This window comes from Anoplopoma fimbria, chromosome 11 (assembly GCF_027596085.1).
Source record: "Anoplopoma fimbria isolate UVic2021 breed Golden Eagle Sablefish chromosome 11, Afim_UVic_2022, whole genome shotgun sequence".
NCBI lineage: Eukaryota > Metazoa > Chordata > Actinopteri > Perciformes > Anoplopomatidae > Anoplopoma > Anoplopoma fimbria.
The window spans coordinates 14,299,092-14,314,453 of NC_072459.1; the positions used below are offsets into that span (position 1 = coordinate 14,299,092).

The 15,362-nt window shown below is 41.1% G+C and overlaps 1 protein-coding gene across 2 annotated transcripts in view; it reads left to right on the forward strand.

Moving 5' to 3' along the window:
- Positions 1 to 15,362, forward strand: part of asic2 (acid-sensing (proton-gated) ion channel 2) — a 314,110-nt gene that overhangs the window by 206,799 nt on the left and 91,949 nt on the right. Inside the window, exon 1 of one of the 2 annotated variants that reach the window (XM_054606996.1) lies at positions 7,442 to 8,134. The exons of the other annotated variant lie outside the window; for it this stretch is intronic. Within the exon in view, the coding sequence (XP_054462971.1) occupies positions 7,442 to 8,134 (693 nt within the window). Of the gene's footprint in view, positions 1 to 7,441; positions 8,135 to 15,362 lie in introns of those variants that run through there. 2 annotated transcript variants of the gene reach the window in all.

Consider the following 15,362-nt stretch of genomic DNA (forward strand, 5'->3'; position numbering starts at 1 on the left):
AAATGGACAAAACTGCAGCTCCAGCTTCCCTCATAAAACTGAGGTTGTCTCAATAAGAACCACTGCACTTTGTCTTGGTTTAATCAAGAATGTACTTGATGATTAAATCATTCATTAAAAATGATTTACTTGCCAAAGACCTGACTTTTCATAGAGCTACATTTAGAAGCCTTCTTTACACGTGGAAAGTTTTTGTTATGGCTGACAAGCAACTGGTATCAAATTTGATAGATTTCATTTTGTGCACTTTATTTCTTATCAAAACAGAAAGAGGAACACAATACCCTGTGTTTCCTGTGCATTTTGTCTCCTGTCTGAATAGATGCCAAGGAGATATTTTTTGGTGTTGATTTTAATGGCGGTGATTAGAGAAGCAGCAGTGCAGCTTAATGGCATTCATAAACCTCACGTTCAGGTCCTCAATCTCTGATCTCAGCATGTAAGGGATAACCCTCTGAAGGGAGATTGGGGGGACTGATGAGAAAAACTTTAGGTGACCTCACTGGCCTCGTCAGCCTGTGCAGAAGAGAGCTGTCTTCTCTTTTTGTCGTCTTCGTTATCTGCGAGGTCAGTGTTACAGAATACGACTCCTCTGGTTACAAAAATAAGTCTGATTTTAGGTAGTCTATGAGAAAATAACCCTACTTCTCACTTTATTTATTACCTCAGTACACATTGTAAACATGATTTGTGGTCTCCATTGCTAGTTTTAAGACCTCTTCAATACAGCATGATGTTCATTTGGTAAATTATAAGTCAGATAGACGATAAGGAAGGGTATTTAGGACGGGCTACCAGAGCCGTACACAACGTCTCTTCGTCACTCTTTCGCATTCCAAATATGCCAAATTCCGTTCATTGGTTGCAATAATGATGTAATCCAAGGTGGCTACGGCCAAAACACTGCATAACGGCAGTCCACAGACCAATGTGTGACATCACGGTGACTCCGTCCACTTCTTTTATACAGTCTTTGATCAACACGCTAATATCAGGACAATAATGTTGTGTGTTTGTGGCTTGGAGGCTCTTGTTTGTCAGGATGCATCATCTTAAGCCTGGCCGATGGCGTCGCAAACTCAAACTAAAATGGTCCATCAGTACATTAACTCAAGCCAGCAGGGCTCCACTCAATTCACTTTCACCTCTGTTGATATAGCTGAAGTGAATCTGCTATTCATTATAGTTGCAATTAGCTGCTAATTCTTAATTGTTTCTCTCTGTAATGGTTGAGAAAAAAATATATGATAATTATGGGCTTGTAAAGTAAAAATTCTAATGATGTTTTATTAGTTCTTTATTAGTAATCTCAAGACGTTTCAAATCCCTCAAGACTCTTCATGTAATTTAAGACCCTTCCATTCTAAGTGGAGCTGCTGAGGTCAGTTACAGTACAGAGAAGAGGAATCACAATCACCTGCTCTTATTAAAATGAGACATGAAATGAAAGTGCTCTTTCAAACTATGTCTCTTATGGTTTCTTCTTACCTCACAGAAGGATTGTTTCCTTCCTGCCCGAGGCTACATTACAGCTGAGCTAACTGTCTCCATTATGCTGTTAAATGATTTGTTTTATCTGCAAAAGCTTTTTCTGTGATTTCATTTGAGTCAGCTCCTGCAAAGGCATTGCATTATTTCTCTCTTTAAGGCTCCAAAAAGTGAGAGAGGTGACTGAGAAATGTGAACTCCCTGACAGCGGCCGTGAAAGAAAGACATTTTTTGAATGCTGTAATCTCGAGATCACAAATTATCATTTAATTATCTCGAGAAAACAAACTTTGAGATCTTGAGATAACAATATAATCAACTCTTTATCTCGAGGAAACAACAGGTTACTCTTATTACTTACAATGTTTATCAGAGGTCAGGAGTACAATGCCAGCATGCATAGATGACTGTGGTCAAGCCGTCACTCGCAACTCCGTGGTTAAATCAGCTGACGGACACTAAAGTTATAGTTATAGTGCCCTAGATCCAGCCTCGTTATGGGGCTCATTCACATGAACAGAGGAAGGAAAATTCTGCAATAAGTGCATTTTACAACTTTAAGGACTCCATGATATAATTGCTATGTGTTTGTACATGTTTATTTACCTTATGAAAATGATCTGCTGATTTACAGATTTATTTTTGGGCCCAATGGCATAACGTGACGGACCAAAAAATGGTAATTCCCTCGGTTGGCCATGAAGTACAATTTGCTTCAAAGCCCAGCGCTCTTCATGGGGGCTTGCGTTACCCTTCATGTTGGCCTTGTGATCCTGATCTCTGATAAGCATTATAAGTAATAAGAGGAAACAACCTTTTGTTTCCCCCAGATAATAAGTTGATTGCCTCATTCCACTGAGATAACAAAGTTTTTTGTTTTTTTTGAGATAACAAAATAATTAATTTGTGATTTACAGATAATGACATAAAAAAAAAAATCCTTTCTCACTGATCAGCCCACCTTAAATTAGCCTTGGTGGAAGTTGCTGCTAATTTCAGGGATTTAACCACCTTAAATCAGCAGGTATTTACCCTGAAACTCTACACACACTAGACTGCTATGTTCACGCTATGCAGGTGAATACAATTGTGTAGCTAAAAACAAATTTTGTAGTTACTAAACCCAAATGTCTCCAAACAGGGGCAGAAGCATTTTTCTAGTCTTGTATTTTTATATCCACCACTTGCAGTCGGAATCGTTCTCAGCTGCCTGTTGCACCGGTAGAGACTAAGTTCTTGTTGCGTATGCGGTGCACTACTAAACATCACCTCAATACAGCATCATAGTGTAGGGTCTGTATTTATGTGGTGTTGAATATCATATAGTAGGTATTTCTAATTACCCTGGTATACCATTATACTACGATACTTTCATAACGGCAAACCTAACAGTAATTCAAAGATGATAAAGTGGCCTCAGTTAAACCCTCTCAGCCTCATCACAAAGGCGGCCATTCCTAGATTATTCTATGAATCTTTACAACAACTATTAGATGCAATAACGATTAACTGAGCAGCTCCAACAAGACCATCAATCTCCTGACTTAATCAGTGGTTACCCAGTGATTCATCATTTCTGTTCATTTTAAAACCAATGAGTTCAGGAAGAAGGCAGAGGGTGAAGAAACCCACCCAGTGTATATATATATATATTTTTTTTTACTGTAACTGAAGTGAGATTAGAAAAACTAAAGTATAAAAAAAGCCATTGATTGCTTTGCCTGCCATCACTGTCATTTTAAATCAACTTAGGGGTTTGATAAATGGCAGCCCACCACAAGAAACAGTTTTTATTCACCTCCCTCATGTTTTATCTACTTTCCAGTGTCACAGCCTTTCACAGACAAGGCCAGCATGAATCATGGACAACTGTTGCCTTCCTCACGCTGGACTCGATTGTTGCAAAGCCACTGTTGTCTAGTAAGCGATTTTCACCCGGCATTCTCCAACACATTCTAAGCCACATTAACATGAATCTATGAATGTTTAATTATGGTTCATATTTACAGGTAAACTGTGAGTGAGAGAGCATCTCACTCACAGTTTACGGCAATGTGTCCTTTGATCTGAGACAACGTTGTTGACGAAAGCGTACAGGAATATTTTACATGAAATGCATGCCGTGACATCGCAGCCATAGAGTGCTGTGTAATTGTATCTGACGCTTGGGTTGGTTATATCCCTAATTAATCAGTGATTTCCCTTATGTTTTAGAATTGCAAATTGGATATGTTTTTTACACTGACTGCATAGTTGGACTGAAACAGCCTTTTTTATGGCTCCAAGCTAATTATTAAGCTTGTAGATCAGGCTCTGGAAGGCTGCCCCTGACTCTAGTGTGTGTGTGTGTGTGTGTGTGTGTGTGTGTGTGTGTGTGTGTGTGTGTGTGTGTGTGTGTGTGTGTGTGTGTGTGTGTGTGTGTGTGTGTGTGTGTGTGTGTGTGTGTGTGTGTGTGTGTGTGTGTGTGTGTGGGTGGGTGGGTGGGTGGGTGAGCCTCTGTAGCATACAGCAGGTGTTGGAGAAAATAAGTGTGCATGCACGTATTTGACATTTCAATACCACATCCCTGTTCCTTGTATTTTGACCGGTTAGTCATTATACATGGATGTGTTTTACCGTTTCAATACTTTCAAAGTTCCTCTTCTGCTGTTTGGGGACGACATTTTTCTTTGTGTTAAAAATGTCTTTTCATCACATATTCAAAGATGCGATCACAGTGGTGTTCCCGAACATCGGGCCAAACAATGTAAGCAATGTGTGCCCAAATCAAAATAATGTCAAGCCTACACACTTGGTTGATCTTGCAGCAAATTAGATATTTGTCTCCATATGTGTCACAGAGCCGTTTTATAATAATTCGGTAAGTGTCAAAGAGCATGGCAAAAAAGATCCAATGTTGTGATAATGATTCAGAGCTGCCACATATTGCAGAAAATATATAAAGGTGCTATATTCTGGGTTTGAATTTAAATTTTCTGTTTTATTCTACCTCAGAGCAGCTCGCAGCAGCAACTAAAAATGTAAAAATGAAATTAAAAAATACCCTTTTTAGTCACACAGGGAGAAAATGTTCTCCTCTGTAATTAGAAGAAAAACGCTGATGAATGCCAATGAGTAAACCCCTTGAAATGTATTAAACAATGCTAAAGCACTGAGTGAACAAGAGCACTTGAGTTGAGTTGGCTCGGAAGGCTGTTTACTTGCATCAATGAAGCCTTTTTAACTTGACTCTGTTGGACAGAGATGGTTTGTTGGCAGACCATTGCTGGTCTGGGTATTTATCCCCTAAATAGAACTCTGACCAACATTATTTATAGAGCGGGAGACTTTACATTTGAAGAATCAAGTTGTCATTGCCCCCTAGTGGACAAACTATGTAAAAGCAACACTGTTAAAGTCAGCCGCTAAAATCAGCCGCGCTAATTTATTAAACCGGCCTATTTCAGTCAAAGATGACATTGCCAAAGAGGCTTTATACCAAGATTTATCAACATATATAAGTAAAATTGAAATAACGAGGTAAAAAAAAAATCTCTGGTCTCAATTAAAAATGTTAGTTACAAAATAATTCCTTAAAAAAAATAAAAAAAAATAAAAAAAATAATAATACTTTTAATTTAGTTTGTTGAGTTCTTATTCTGATAAACGAAAATGAGAATAATGAAAAAGTTTTTTTTTTGCAAAGTGCACAAGGACAAAAATAATTACTTACTAAAAACAACAGCTGTAACCAGGGTAACTGTTCACATTGTAGATGTCAACAAGCCTTGAAATACTTAGAAGACAATTGTCATTTATAATAAGAAAATGAAACATTTTTTGCCGTTCACTTAAAACTAAAATGTTTTGTTGACTAAAACTATTATTTAAGGACATGGACACAAATTATGTCTTAACATACTTGCCTATAAAATACAATTATTTGTAATTTAGTTTTCATAAACAAAGAGGAGCACTTAAGAACTAAGAGATAGTGATAAATGATCATATACCTCCTACCTCTTCCACTGCTTCCACTGTGCAACGAAACATATACAGTTTACAGTTACAGTAAAAGGCAATAAAAAAAACATTTGCTGGAGGTATAATGGAGTGCTCCATGTCGAGCTTTTCTCCCCTGCTGCACACAAAAACCTCCACGTTCATGCACACAGCAGTCTCTCATTGTGCTGTAGCGGTGTGGTTCAGCAGCGGCAGACAAACAGAGGGAGGGGGGAGGAGGAGAAGGACAGCGCGAGTTAACACGGGGAGAGACAGGCGCTCTCATCAGTGACGGGCTCACCGGCTGCGTGGACAGAACTGTGGCGCAGGAGGAGGAGGAAGGAGGAGGAAGGAGGTGCAACGGGAGGACAAGCTGCCTGAGAGCAAAAAAAAAAAAGAAAAAAAAGGGAAAAAAAAGAGGAGTGAACCGCGAGAGAGCACGAGAGAGGGAGGAGAGATCATTGAGGGGGAGAGAAGTCATTCGGAGCAGGGAGAGCTGGAGGAAGCTGACAAGGACACAGAGGGAGGAAAGTGCACGGAGAAGCCTTCCCTGACGACGGGGAGAAGTGAGGGAGTGCGTGCACAAAGTGGAGAAAGAAGAGGAGGAGGAGGAGGAGGAGGAGACGGAGCCTGACAGGAGGTCGAGCTTTTAGGGGCTTGACTGACACGAGAGCGGAGCGGAGGAGGAGGAGCGTGAGGGCAAGTTGATGGATTTGATATGGGGAGAGTATTTTTAGAAGGAGGAGTGGAGGCATGAGAGGAATATTGAGATTAGAGATGCTCCCTTTGAGTGGGGGAGAAAAAAACTAGGGGAGGAGGAGGAAGAAGAAGAAGAAGAAGAAGAAGAGAGAGTAACGGGAGACAGAGAAAAAAGGGGGGGGGAGATGTTGAGATCAGAGTGTGACAGAACAGATTATCTCTGGTCTGGTTTCCCGCAGGAAACCGCTGTGAGTGTATGTCCGTGTGTGTGTGCGCATGAGTGCCTCCTTCTCCATGTGAAAGTGTGTGTTGCCATGTCTCTCCCTGTGACTGTGACTAAGACTGTGGCGCTGAGGAGCAGGTCCGCTACGAGATGCAGCTGCCCTGTGGTTACCTGCAGGACTTAATGACACTGGTTAAAGCCAAGTGGTAAGGGGGTGGGTTGGGGTTGGGGGGGCAAGACAAGGAGCAGACCAGTGACATCACGAAGAAGTCAAGGCATCAAAAGTGAGACCTGCAAAGTGGGACAGAAAAACAAATGAGCGGTGGAGACTCTTTGTGAAATCAATTAAAGCTCGTTCTTAATGGTGACAAGGAACTGATTGCCGCCTTTGGCTACCGAATGCTTCTTCGAGCCGGCGCAGCCAAAAGACACTCTCCCGTAACTCAGAAGAAGAGAAACTACAGCGCTGGAACAAGGCAAGCTCTCCTCTAACGGACTGCACCACAGCAACCAATTCCCTCCGCTGTCGTCTCATTATTTTAATTACCTTCTTTCATTTGTTAAAACCGTTCCCCCTCTCTGCTTAGCCCTTGGTGTTTTGTATTCCATCCTCCTCTCTGCCTCCCTCGTCCCCTCCCCTCTCCCTCTTGCCTTCGCTCTCTCCGTCTCATCCTTTCTTGTTCACTGTCACACTAACTGCGGTGGATGCTGTAGTCACTCATGTAGAAGCCACCTTGCTTGGAGCACATTTGCCTAGCTGAAATCTTCTTCTTACCCTTCCCCTGCTGAGTTGGATGATTGGAGCACTCTCGGATTGAGAGACCATGGAGAGATGACCAACAAGTAGCTGCTGCTGAGTTAATCCGAGCACTAACTGTAGAGGAAGGACGACTTCAAAACACACTGATTTCCTGAGGGGGAACTTGTGGGTATTACTTCTGCATAAAGTACATCGGGCAGTTAAGACTGAATGGACCGTTAGTACAGTATTCATAAGGCCAAACACATATCCAGGTGTGGATTACAGTAGTGGATTTATCCTGGAGCTACATGTGGGCCGCAGCCCCTGAGGCCTGGCTGGGAAATGAAGCCTTTCCCGCGGCTGTAGGAGTGCTGTGGGCAGCTATGGCCCTGGAGGGACGCTGTCTCCAGCGGGGATCCCCTGCTATGCTCAGAAAGGCTAGTCAGCGGCGTCCCACCAAGCCAAATCTGGCTCGGGTCACATCCACTCTGCTATCAAGGACACGCCTGCACGGCCTGAGGCATGTTTGCGTCCCTGGTGGCTCTGTGGGACGCAGGGCCTTCTGGCTCCTGGCCCTCTGCACCTCCCTGGGGCTGCTTTTGTCCTGGTCCTCCAACCGCCTACTGCACTGGCTCTCCTTCCCCACATTCACACGAGTCCACACAGAGTGGGCCAAAGAACTGGCCTTCCCCACGGTCACTATCTGCAACAACAACCCTATCCGCCTCTACAAGCTCACCAAGAGTGACCTGTATTTCGCCGGCCACTGGCTGGGCCTCCTGCTGGCTAACCGGACAGTGAGGCCCATGATCCTGGACTTGCTTCAAGAGGACCGTCGGGCCTGGTTCGGGAAGCTGTCCGACTTCAGGCTCTTTCTGCCACCCAGAAACTTTGAAGGAACCAACCTGGAGTTTATGGACAGACTGAGCCACCAACTGGATGACATGCTCCTCTCATGCAAATACAGAGGAGAGCCATGTGGCGCTCACAACTTCTCTTCTGTAAGTCCGTTTTTTCTGTTTTCTGAAAGCTTTATGACAACCCTGTCAGCATCAAAAACATGCCCCATTTCATCTCCTTACATGTTGTCTTTACTCTGTTATTCCAGTTTAAACATCAGTTGCAGTGTAAAAGTTGCAAATGCATTACATCATGCTAAATCAACATTGTGCCTCATTTCATTGTCATTTAGGAGGGATCCTCTTGTGCTGTACCTGCTTTAAAGGCTAAGTTAGAAGGCTGTATAAACACTTGTAAAAACACAGTATACAGGCTGTTGTAACTTCCTGTTATAGCTGACTTGCACAGGGCAATTATTAAATCAGCACCAGAGCTCTTGTTAAACGAATGCTTGTGCAACAAAGATAACAAATTAATTTAGCTTTTCCAGAATTAAACAACATGTGAAAAAGTTGAAAGAACAGTAGCCATGGTCCCAAATATAACATGAAATTGATTATGTATGAGCTGGAGGCAAGGAAGAATCTACCAACCCTCCATATCAAAAATGATATTTTACAGTACTATGCACCCCCTCCCCAGAGGACTTTACTGCCTCTCATCATTCTCATATCTATCTTTTTTTCCTGTGTGGGTGGTTGTGGGTTTGAGGATTTATGTGCCTGCTCTGCCTTGTTGGCTCCCTTGGCTCGACTGAACCGTGGCAGATGTTTTCTCCATGGTAATGTGGAAGCTCAAACTGTCTTTGAAACATTTTCTTCTTTGTCATTTCATGTTCTATTTTATCTCTGTGCTGTGGCCTCAGAGTCAGCGACTGACTGAAGGAGAAATTAGACAAGGCAGATAAATACCTGTGTGCAAAGGTTGTGCATAATGGTTGCTGTGGCGCTTGTCAAAAGTGCTGTTTTTTTGTTGCAAAAGAGTTCGTTGTCCATTCTTTTCATGCTTTATGTTATTATTATCATGATGGTCATCAAACCCTACTTTCGATATTATTTATAGACTTTTTTTTCAGTAATTGCCCTTCATTGTATTGCATGCTCTTGCCTTCATTGTTAGTGAAGGAGTCCTCCATTCTTGAAATAAATGAAAATGACTACTCCAGGTACAAGAAATTGGGACCAAGTAATAAACATAATAAGTATTAAATGAATATAATAATAAGTGCGATGAGGAAGACAGCTGGCCTTGAGTAGTTGAAGTATCTAAACATCGATTGTACACGTCAATGTCCGTTTACAGGTGTTGGGAACTACTACTGAAAATGTTAAAAAAAAGTTATTTTGGCTCTGAAGGGAGCTGTGCAATTTCTGATAAACTGCCTAAAGTGACATTACTTGGCAGCATCAGTGGGTGAAAAAAGAGAATTTTGACAAAAATAAAAATCTGGTGGTGTAGAGTTACAGAGAGAAGTGGGCAAACCAGAGCTCTGCAGACTTTTCCTTATCTCTGCTTGAGACTAGCAGCTCGAGGCCACTACAGCCACTACTAGCATAGCACATCCAGATTTTGGATCGAACTGTGGGTGGTCAAGTGACAATCTGGGTAATGTAGGTGCTGGGTTTTGACCAAAACAAGGGTCCTTAAGGGGCGAGGCAGTCCTCCTTCCTAGCATTCAGAGAGCACAGATTGGAACAATCTACAAAGTGTGCCGGTGTGCATATTTTATTTGTTTTTGTTTTTACCTTATTTAGAATAATACAGTACGTTACAATTTTTTGAGAGAATACTTATTTTTTATTTCTCAAGACAATATATGCACAGATTCAAAACATAAGCTTATATATCCATTATATCAACAGTTTATTCTTTAAATTGTTTATAATTTTTAATGTACAAAAGATTCACTCCATTGAAAAACCCATCAGCTTTACCTCACAATTGTAAAACACATTCTAACTCAAGGGAAACAAAATAAAACTCATCAAAACAATCTTTCCACAGATCCAACAATCACCAACTGTGGTTTGTACAAAATAAACCCCAAATTCCCCAAGTTAGATGGGAAACGAAGCAGACGTTGTGCTCTCCTGAAACATACCAGACTTCACTGAAAAACACATAAATGGGATCTAATCAAATGTAAAATACACTTTATTCAAACTCGACAGAAACAAAATAAAACTCATTAAAACTGTCTTGGTTGGCTCTTTCCACTTTCAACAATCACGCTGGTTGGTCAAAATGAACCCTTAGTTCACAGAGTTAGATTTTAAAACATGCTGGCTCTACCCTGCCGTCTCTCTCTGCAGTAGCCGGCCTCAGTGCTATTAATAGCTCGCTGATAGTGAGTCCATAGCTGTACGACGAAACTCTAAACAAACTTTTAAATCAGGCCTTGTAGAGCTAATTTGCATGAAGATTCACCAAATGCATTGGCCATTTCTCTCCTTAAATTTGTTCAGAAACAGATTATGGCGCACTGCAGAGGTGAAATAACTGAAAGTTTACGAGTTTATTTCCCCTGTTCTAAAACAGTGGGCAGGAAATGTATTTTGCGCTAAGGATTGTGGGTGTTATGAACCCTGAGGATACACACGTGTGTCCTTGAATACTTTCTCAACGAAGGTCTCAGTCCTCGGTAGAATTTGAACGATCCTCGTCATTTGAACGTTCCTTCCAGGATTCGATGAAGTAGCATCTGCAATTTAAAGCATCTTTTCTGGACTTTGAGAAACACCCGATATCTCTGGTTCTACATCATCCATTACAATCTTTTTTTTTTTTTTTTTTTTTTTTATCTATTTACATTCACAATGTTACAGCAATGCAATGCCGAATTAGGGGAGTACTCTTTTAATGCAGAATACAGCATTTCATCATAAATTCAGTATTACCTTGTCTGACAACATTGTCTTCTTTAGTCCTCTTTCAGTCAACCATGTGAGCCATAAGCAGTGTGTTATGGTGAACTGTTACCACATGCATGCATTTCTGCTTCTCAGGACCAGTTTGCTGTCCACAGTGGTCAAAATGTCAAAGCATCTTTTCAACAAAACTGGGGAACTTGTATTATAATAATATATAAATGTGCCTGCCATTACTACAAGTAAACAAATCTGTTATAAAATCAACCAGAACTTAAACCAAAATATTATTACTTAAAACTCTAACTTTAAAGGGAACACATCATGCTAATTTAAATGGGTTTTCTTTTACAGAAAATGCATTATTTTTCTCATACTGTGTATATACCTGCATTCCTACTTTCTGAAACTCTTCGTTTTAATGCCTGTCTCTTTAAGCCTCCTTCCCCCAAAAAAGCCCAGTCTGCTCTGATTGACTTGTGGGGAAAAACAAACATTATTTACACATTATTATTTCACAGTTTGTGGTCTGGTAGGCACTCCAGATACCCAGATGTATGTGCACAAGTACTGAAATAGTGAGTTTTTCACGATAAGCCTCCTTTAATAATGTTAGACTGGCAAGGTCTTTTTCTGGAGATGTGTTTGACATGAACGGAGGGAAAAGTCCATTCTAATCACTTTCAATTTGGTGTGTTCACAACTTCATAATGGAGAAGATTGTCAAGTTCAAAGGTTGTGGCATTGAAAACTTTTTAGGAAACCCATTTAACGTGTTGAATGTCAAGCATGTCAAGCATTGGACTCTCACATTAAAAACAGCCATATGAAGTTATCATGATTACAATCAGCACTCAACCAAGCATAAAAGTGCCCCCTAAAATCATCTGCTCACGTTTCGTACTAGTCTTATACAGGCCCATGGTCAGCAGTTGTATTTGTGTGTAGATGATGTGATCAAACTGAAGGATTTTCAAAAGTTTTCCCAGCTCTGGTGCATCAGCCCAGTGCCATACAAATTAAGTGCTTTATCAAAACTGTGCCCTCAAGCCAGTATCCATTTACAAGGTTTTAAAGCGACCACATTGTTTTGAGTGTAGACATTTCCCTTCTTGCTGAATTTAGATGTCATAGTGCATATAGTAAAGTTATTATTAAAGTTATTGTTATTATAGTGATTGTGTAGGTTTGTTGATGTGCCTGCTTTGTTAGTTTTTATCTCAAGGTAAGTGTGGTAGCAGTTCACCCAGGCTGAATGATTTTCTGGAAATAAATGTGTCTGAACATTGTGTAAGAATGGATAAAAATTGTCCTTGAAAATGGCTACTGTGCTACCAATCTGTACAATCACTCTTAAATATGAATAAATCTAAAAGCGGGTGAAGCGTTGAATGATAAGGTTGCTGCAGCATCCCAATTACAAACACAATAACACTGTACAATCCCCCTTATTTGGAACCCAAACTCACTGACACCAGTAATGATATGTATAACAATACACATATTTAAAGTGTGTTATATTTTGGTAGTTACAAGGACAATGTGTTGGATCTTGTCAGCTTTACTTTGCAGATTACAGCCACATTGACGCCCGAGTCCTGCCTGTTTTTTCATCTTGTTTTACCTCGTAGGGGTCCTCATGCCGTTAACGGGCCTTCGTGGCTTTGCTAATCTCATTATCCTGCTACTGCAAGTCAGCAAAGACTCCCCTAGGCCTATTCATTATCACTGTATTTAGAGCACTGTCACTCTAAAACCAGAGAGGAGGCAACAACCCGAATAAACACAGGATACGGTACACATGCACACCACAGACTTGCGAGTAAATAGACAAGAGAATCCTTACGTGGTTGGAGTAAAAAGGTGCATACCTGCATGCACGGTTGTCTTGGAGGACCTCGGGAGAAATCCAGTTTTCATTGAGGTTGGTTATTACAGGATTATGAGTACAGAGAATGCTTTGAACTGCCAAGTAGCGGGAGGGGTGGGGGGAGGAGAGAGGTACAGCTAGAGGTTGGGAGTAAGAGATGATATAGAGAAAAAGCATCTGGTTGGGAATACAAATGTGTCCCATAACTCTGGCCAGCCTCTTGCTGCAGCAGGATTCCATGTGCTGAATCTTCGGTATCACAGTGAATGTGAACTAGAAGGCTGGCTAATCAATAAATCTGTTAGCTTCGTGCTGTAGTTTATGATGGTCTATTTTGCGCCAACATCTCAGATACTGATACACTCTCAGCCACCCCACAGTGAGTCCAAATCTAACAGTGGGTGGATGCTGGAGATGGAATGAGGAGCCAAAGGCCAGGCATACCGATCCAACCATCCACAATGAAATGTAAATGTTACCTTATCAACCCACAGCTGGCTAAGCCTCTCTCCGTGGGACAGATACACATCTCCCTCTCTCATAGCTTTCTCGAAGACAAGATACCTGCAACTGCAATGACAAATTAAACAGAGCTGAGAGTTGGAGAGCAGCACCTAATAACACTCTTGACAGGGTGTGAAAAGGTGAAGCTCTTTACCTGGCCCCTGTAATGTATCAACTCTATCTCCAGAGAAACCTCATAATTGAAGAGCTACAGTGATGCTGCATTACACTCTCTAAGTGTTTGGAGTGAGCAGGTCTGCTTATGTGTATTTTTTAATCATGAGTTATATGGGGACAGATTTAATGTTATGAATGTTTGGCCTTTTTATTGAAGCGGCGAGAACCTTTTTTATATTAACAGTGGATAAAATGTGTAAGCGATCGCTTGTAGTGAACCCTCAGAGAATGATCACCTGACTCCACATTTCCCCATTGCTCTACAATGCGTTTAAGTGTCTTTCAGCTCTTGTTTTGGTTTTGGGGTCCACAACTTTGCTCTTAAAAAACCCCAGCACCTGATGGCACACAAACGATGCAGCGTTTAATAGCTGTCAGGAGTGAAATGCTCCATCATCAGGAGGCCAGAAACACGCCTCCAGCACTAATGCCGCTGGATGTATAAATACGGAACATGTCGTATCCAATTAAAAGCCAATGATACGTTATGTCCCTGTTGTATTCACAGCTTGTTTCTGGTGCTCCCCAGTTGCCAAAGTTCATTTCATGCAGTTTTAACTATATTATTCTGCGCAGGTGATTTTGTTTTATTAACTGAAGAAGTTTAATAAATTCAAAGTCATTTTTGGTTCCTCATGGAGGGGTGCATATTAAGAAACAAATCCTTTGCTCTACTGTTTCATTTACAATCACAAAATCTTTTTACATGTAATCCTTTAAGCGGTCGTTTTAGTTGAACTTAATTGACATTTAACATTTATTTTTCTTGAAATTTCTCACCCTTTTATTCCTTGTGTTTCAACAATACCCTGCTCAGTTCTGCTCATGCGTTTTTTTAACAGCCTTATATTGATACAGTGGGTTATCAGTGGATGTTGGCTTTTACTGCTCTCTTGTGTCAAATTAATTCTTGTTGCTTAAAGATTGGTAGCCTTTTGACAGGAAGCCCTGCTCTATGAATCTTTGCAGTTCAACTGTACAAAGGTTCATTGATTACATTTTACCACCGTCTGCTCTATAGGATGTTTATGGGATATTTTTAAGAGCTGAAAAATGAAGGCGCATGTACATCATGGATTTTTACTTGTATTGTTCCGTCAGGAGACATACACATCAGATCGACTTATTTTTAACCTCACCTTCTATTTTCTTTCTCCAGTTCTAATTATATGCTGTTATATTGTGAGTGCTCTGTGGGCATTAGCTGTTGACTGTCCCTGTCTTACTTTCCACATGAAAGATATAAAGGCAGCAAGGAGACTGACAGAAGCTTATTTGCAGAGAGCCCCATGAAGCCATCCACAAAGCCTAGTCAATCACCACTGAGCCTGAAGGGGCTGCTGATTGAGTTTTAAGCACATCCAGGTAATAATGTAGGTCTCTCCTCCTCCTCTTTGTCATTGACCTTTTCAGTAGGATTCTGTCAAGAAGACTATAAGCCAGGCATACTCGAGGGCCCGAGGGTCACTTTTGAAAAATGACAGGAGGCCATTGGGCCAGTTAATAAAGACAAAGCATACATTCAGAGCTTAGCCCAGACCTCTGTTTTTCTTTTTCTATGCAAGTTATGTAAGTCTATTTGATGCTTTGAACACTCTGGAACCTTAGTTACACTCAAAGAACAAACAAATGTGAATCATTTTATTTCGTTGTGAAAGAAAACCCGGCTAAGGTGCTGGGTTGCCCAGCATGTTTTTTTTCACAACGTAAGTCATAAGCTATTGATCTTGCTTAGAATAAACAAGAGTGGGAGTCAGGTGGATACTGCAGCTCCAACCATGGCAATCTCATTAACACAGGTGGCCCTGGGCTTACTGTGCTACCCACCCAGTCCAATTTCCCTCTTCAGAACAAATGGCTCGAGTGGTTTCATGAGCTCCTACCAGCTCATATTAAAAACCATAACAGAAC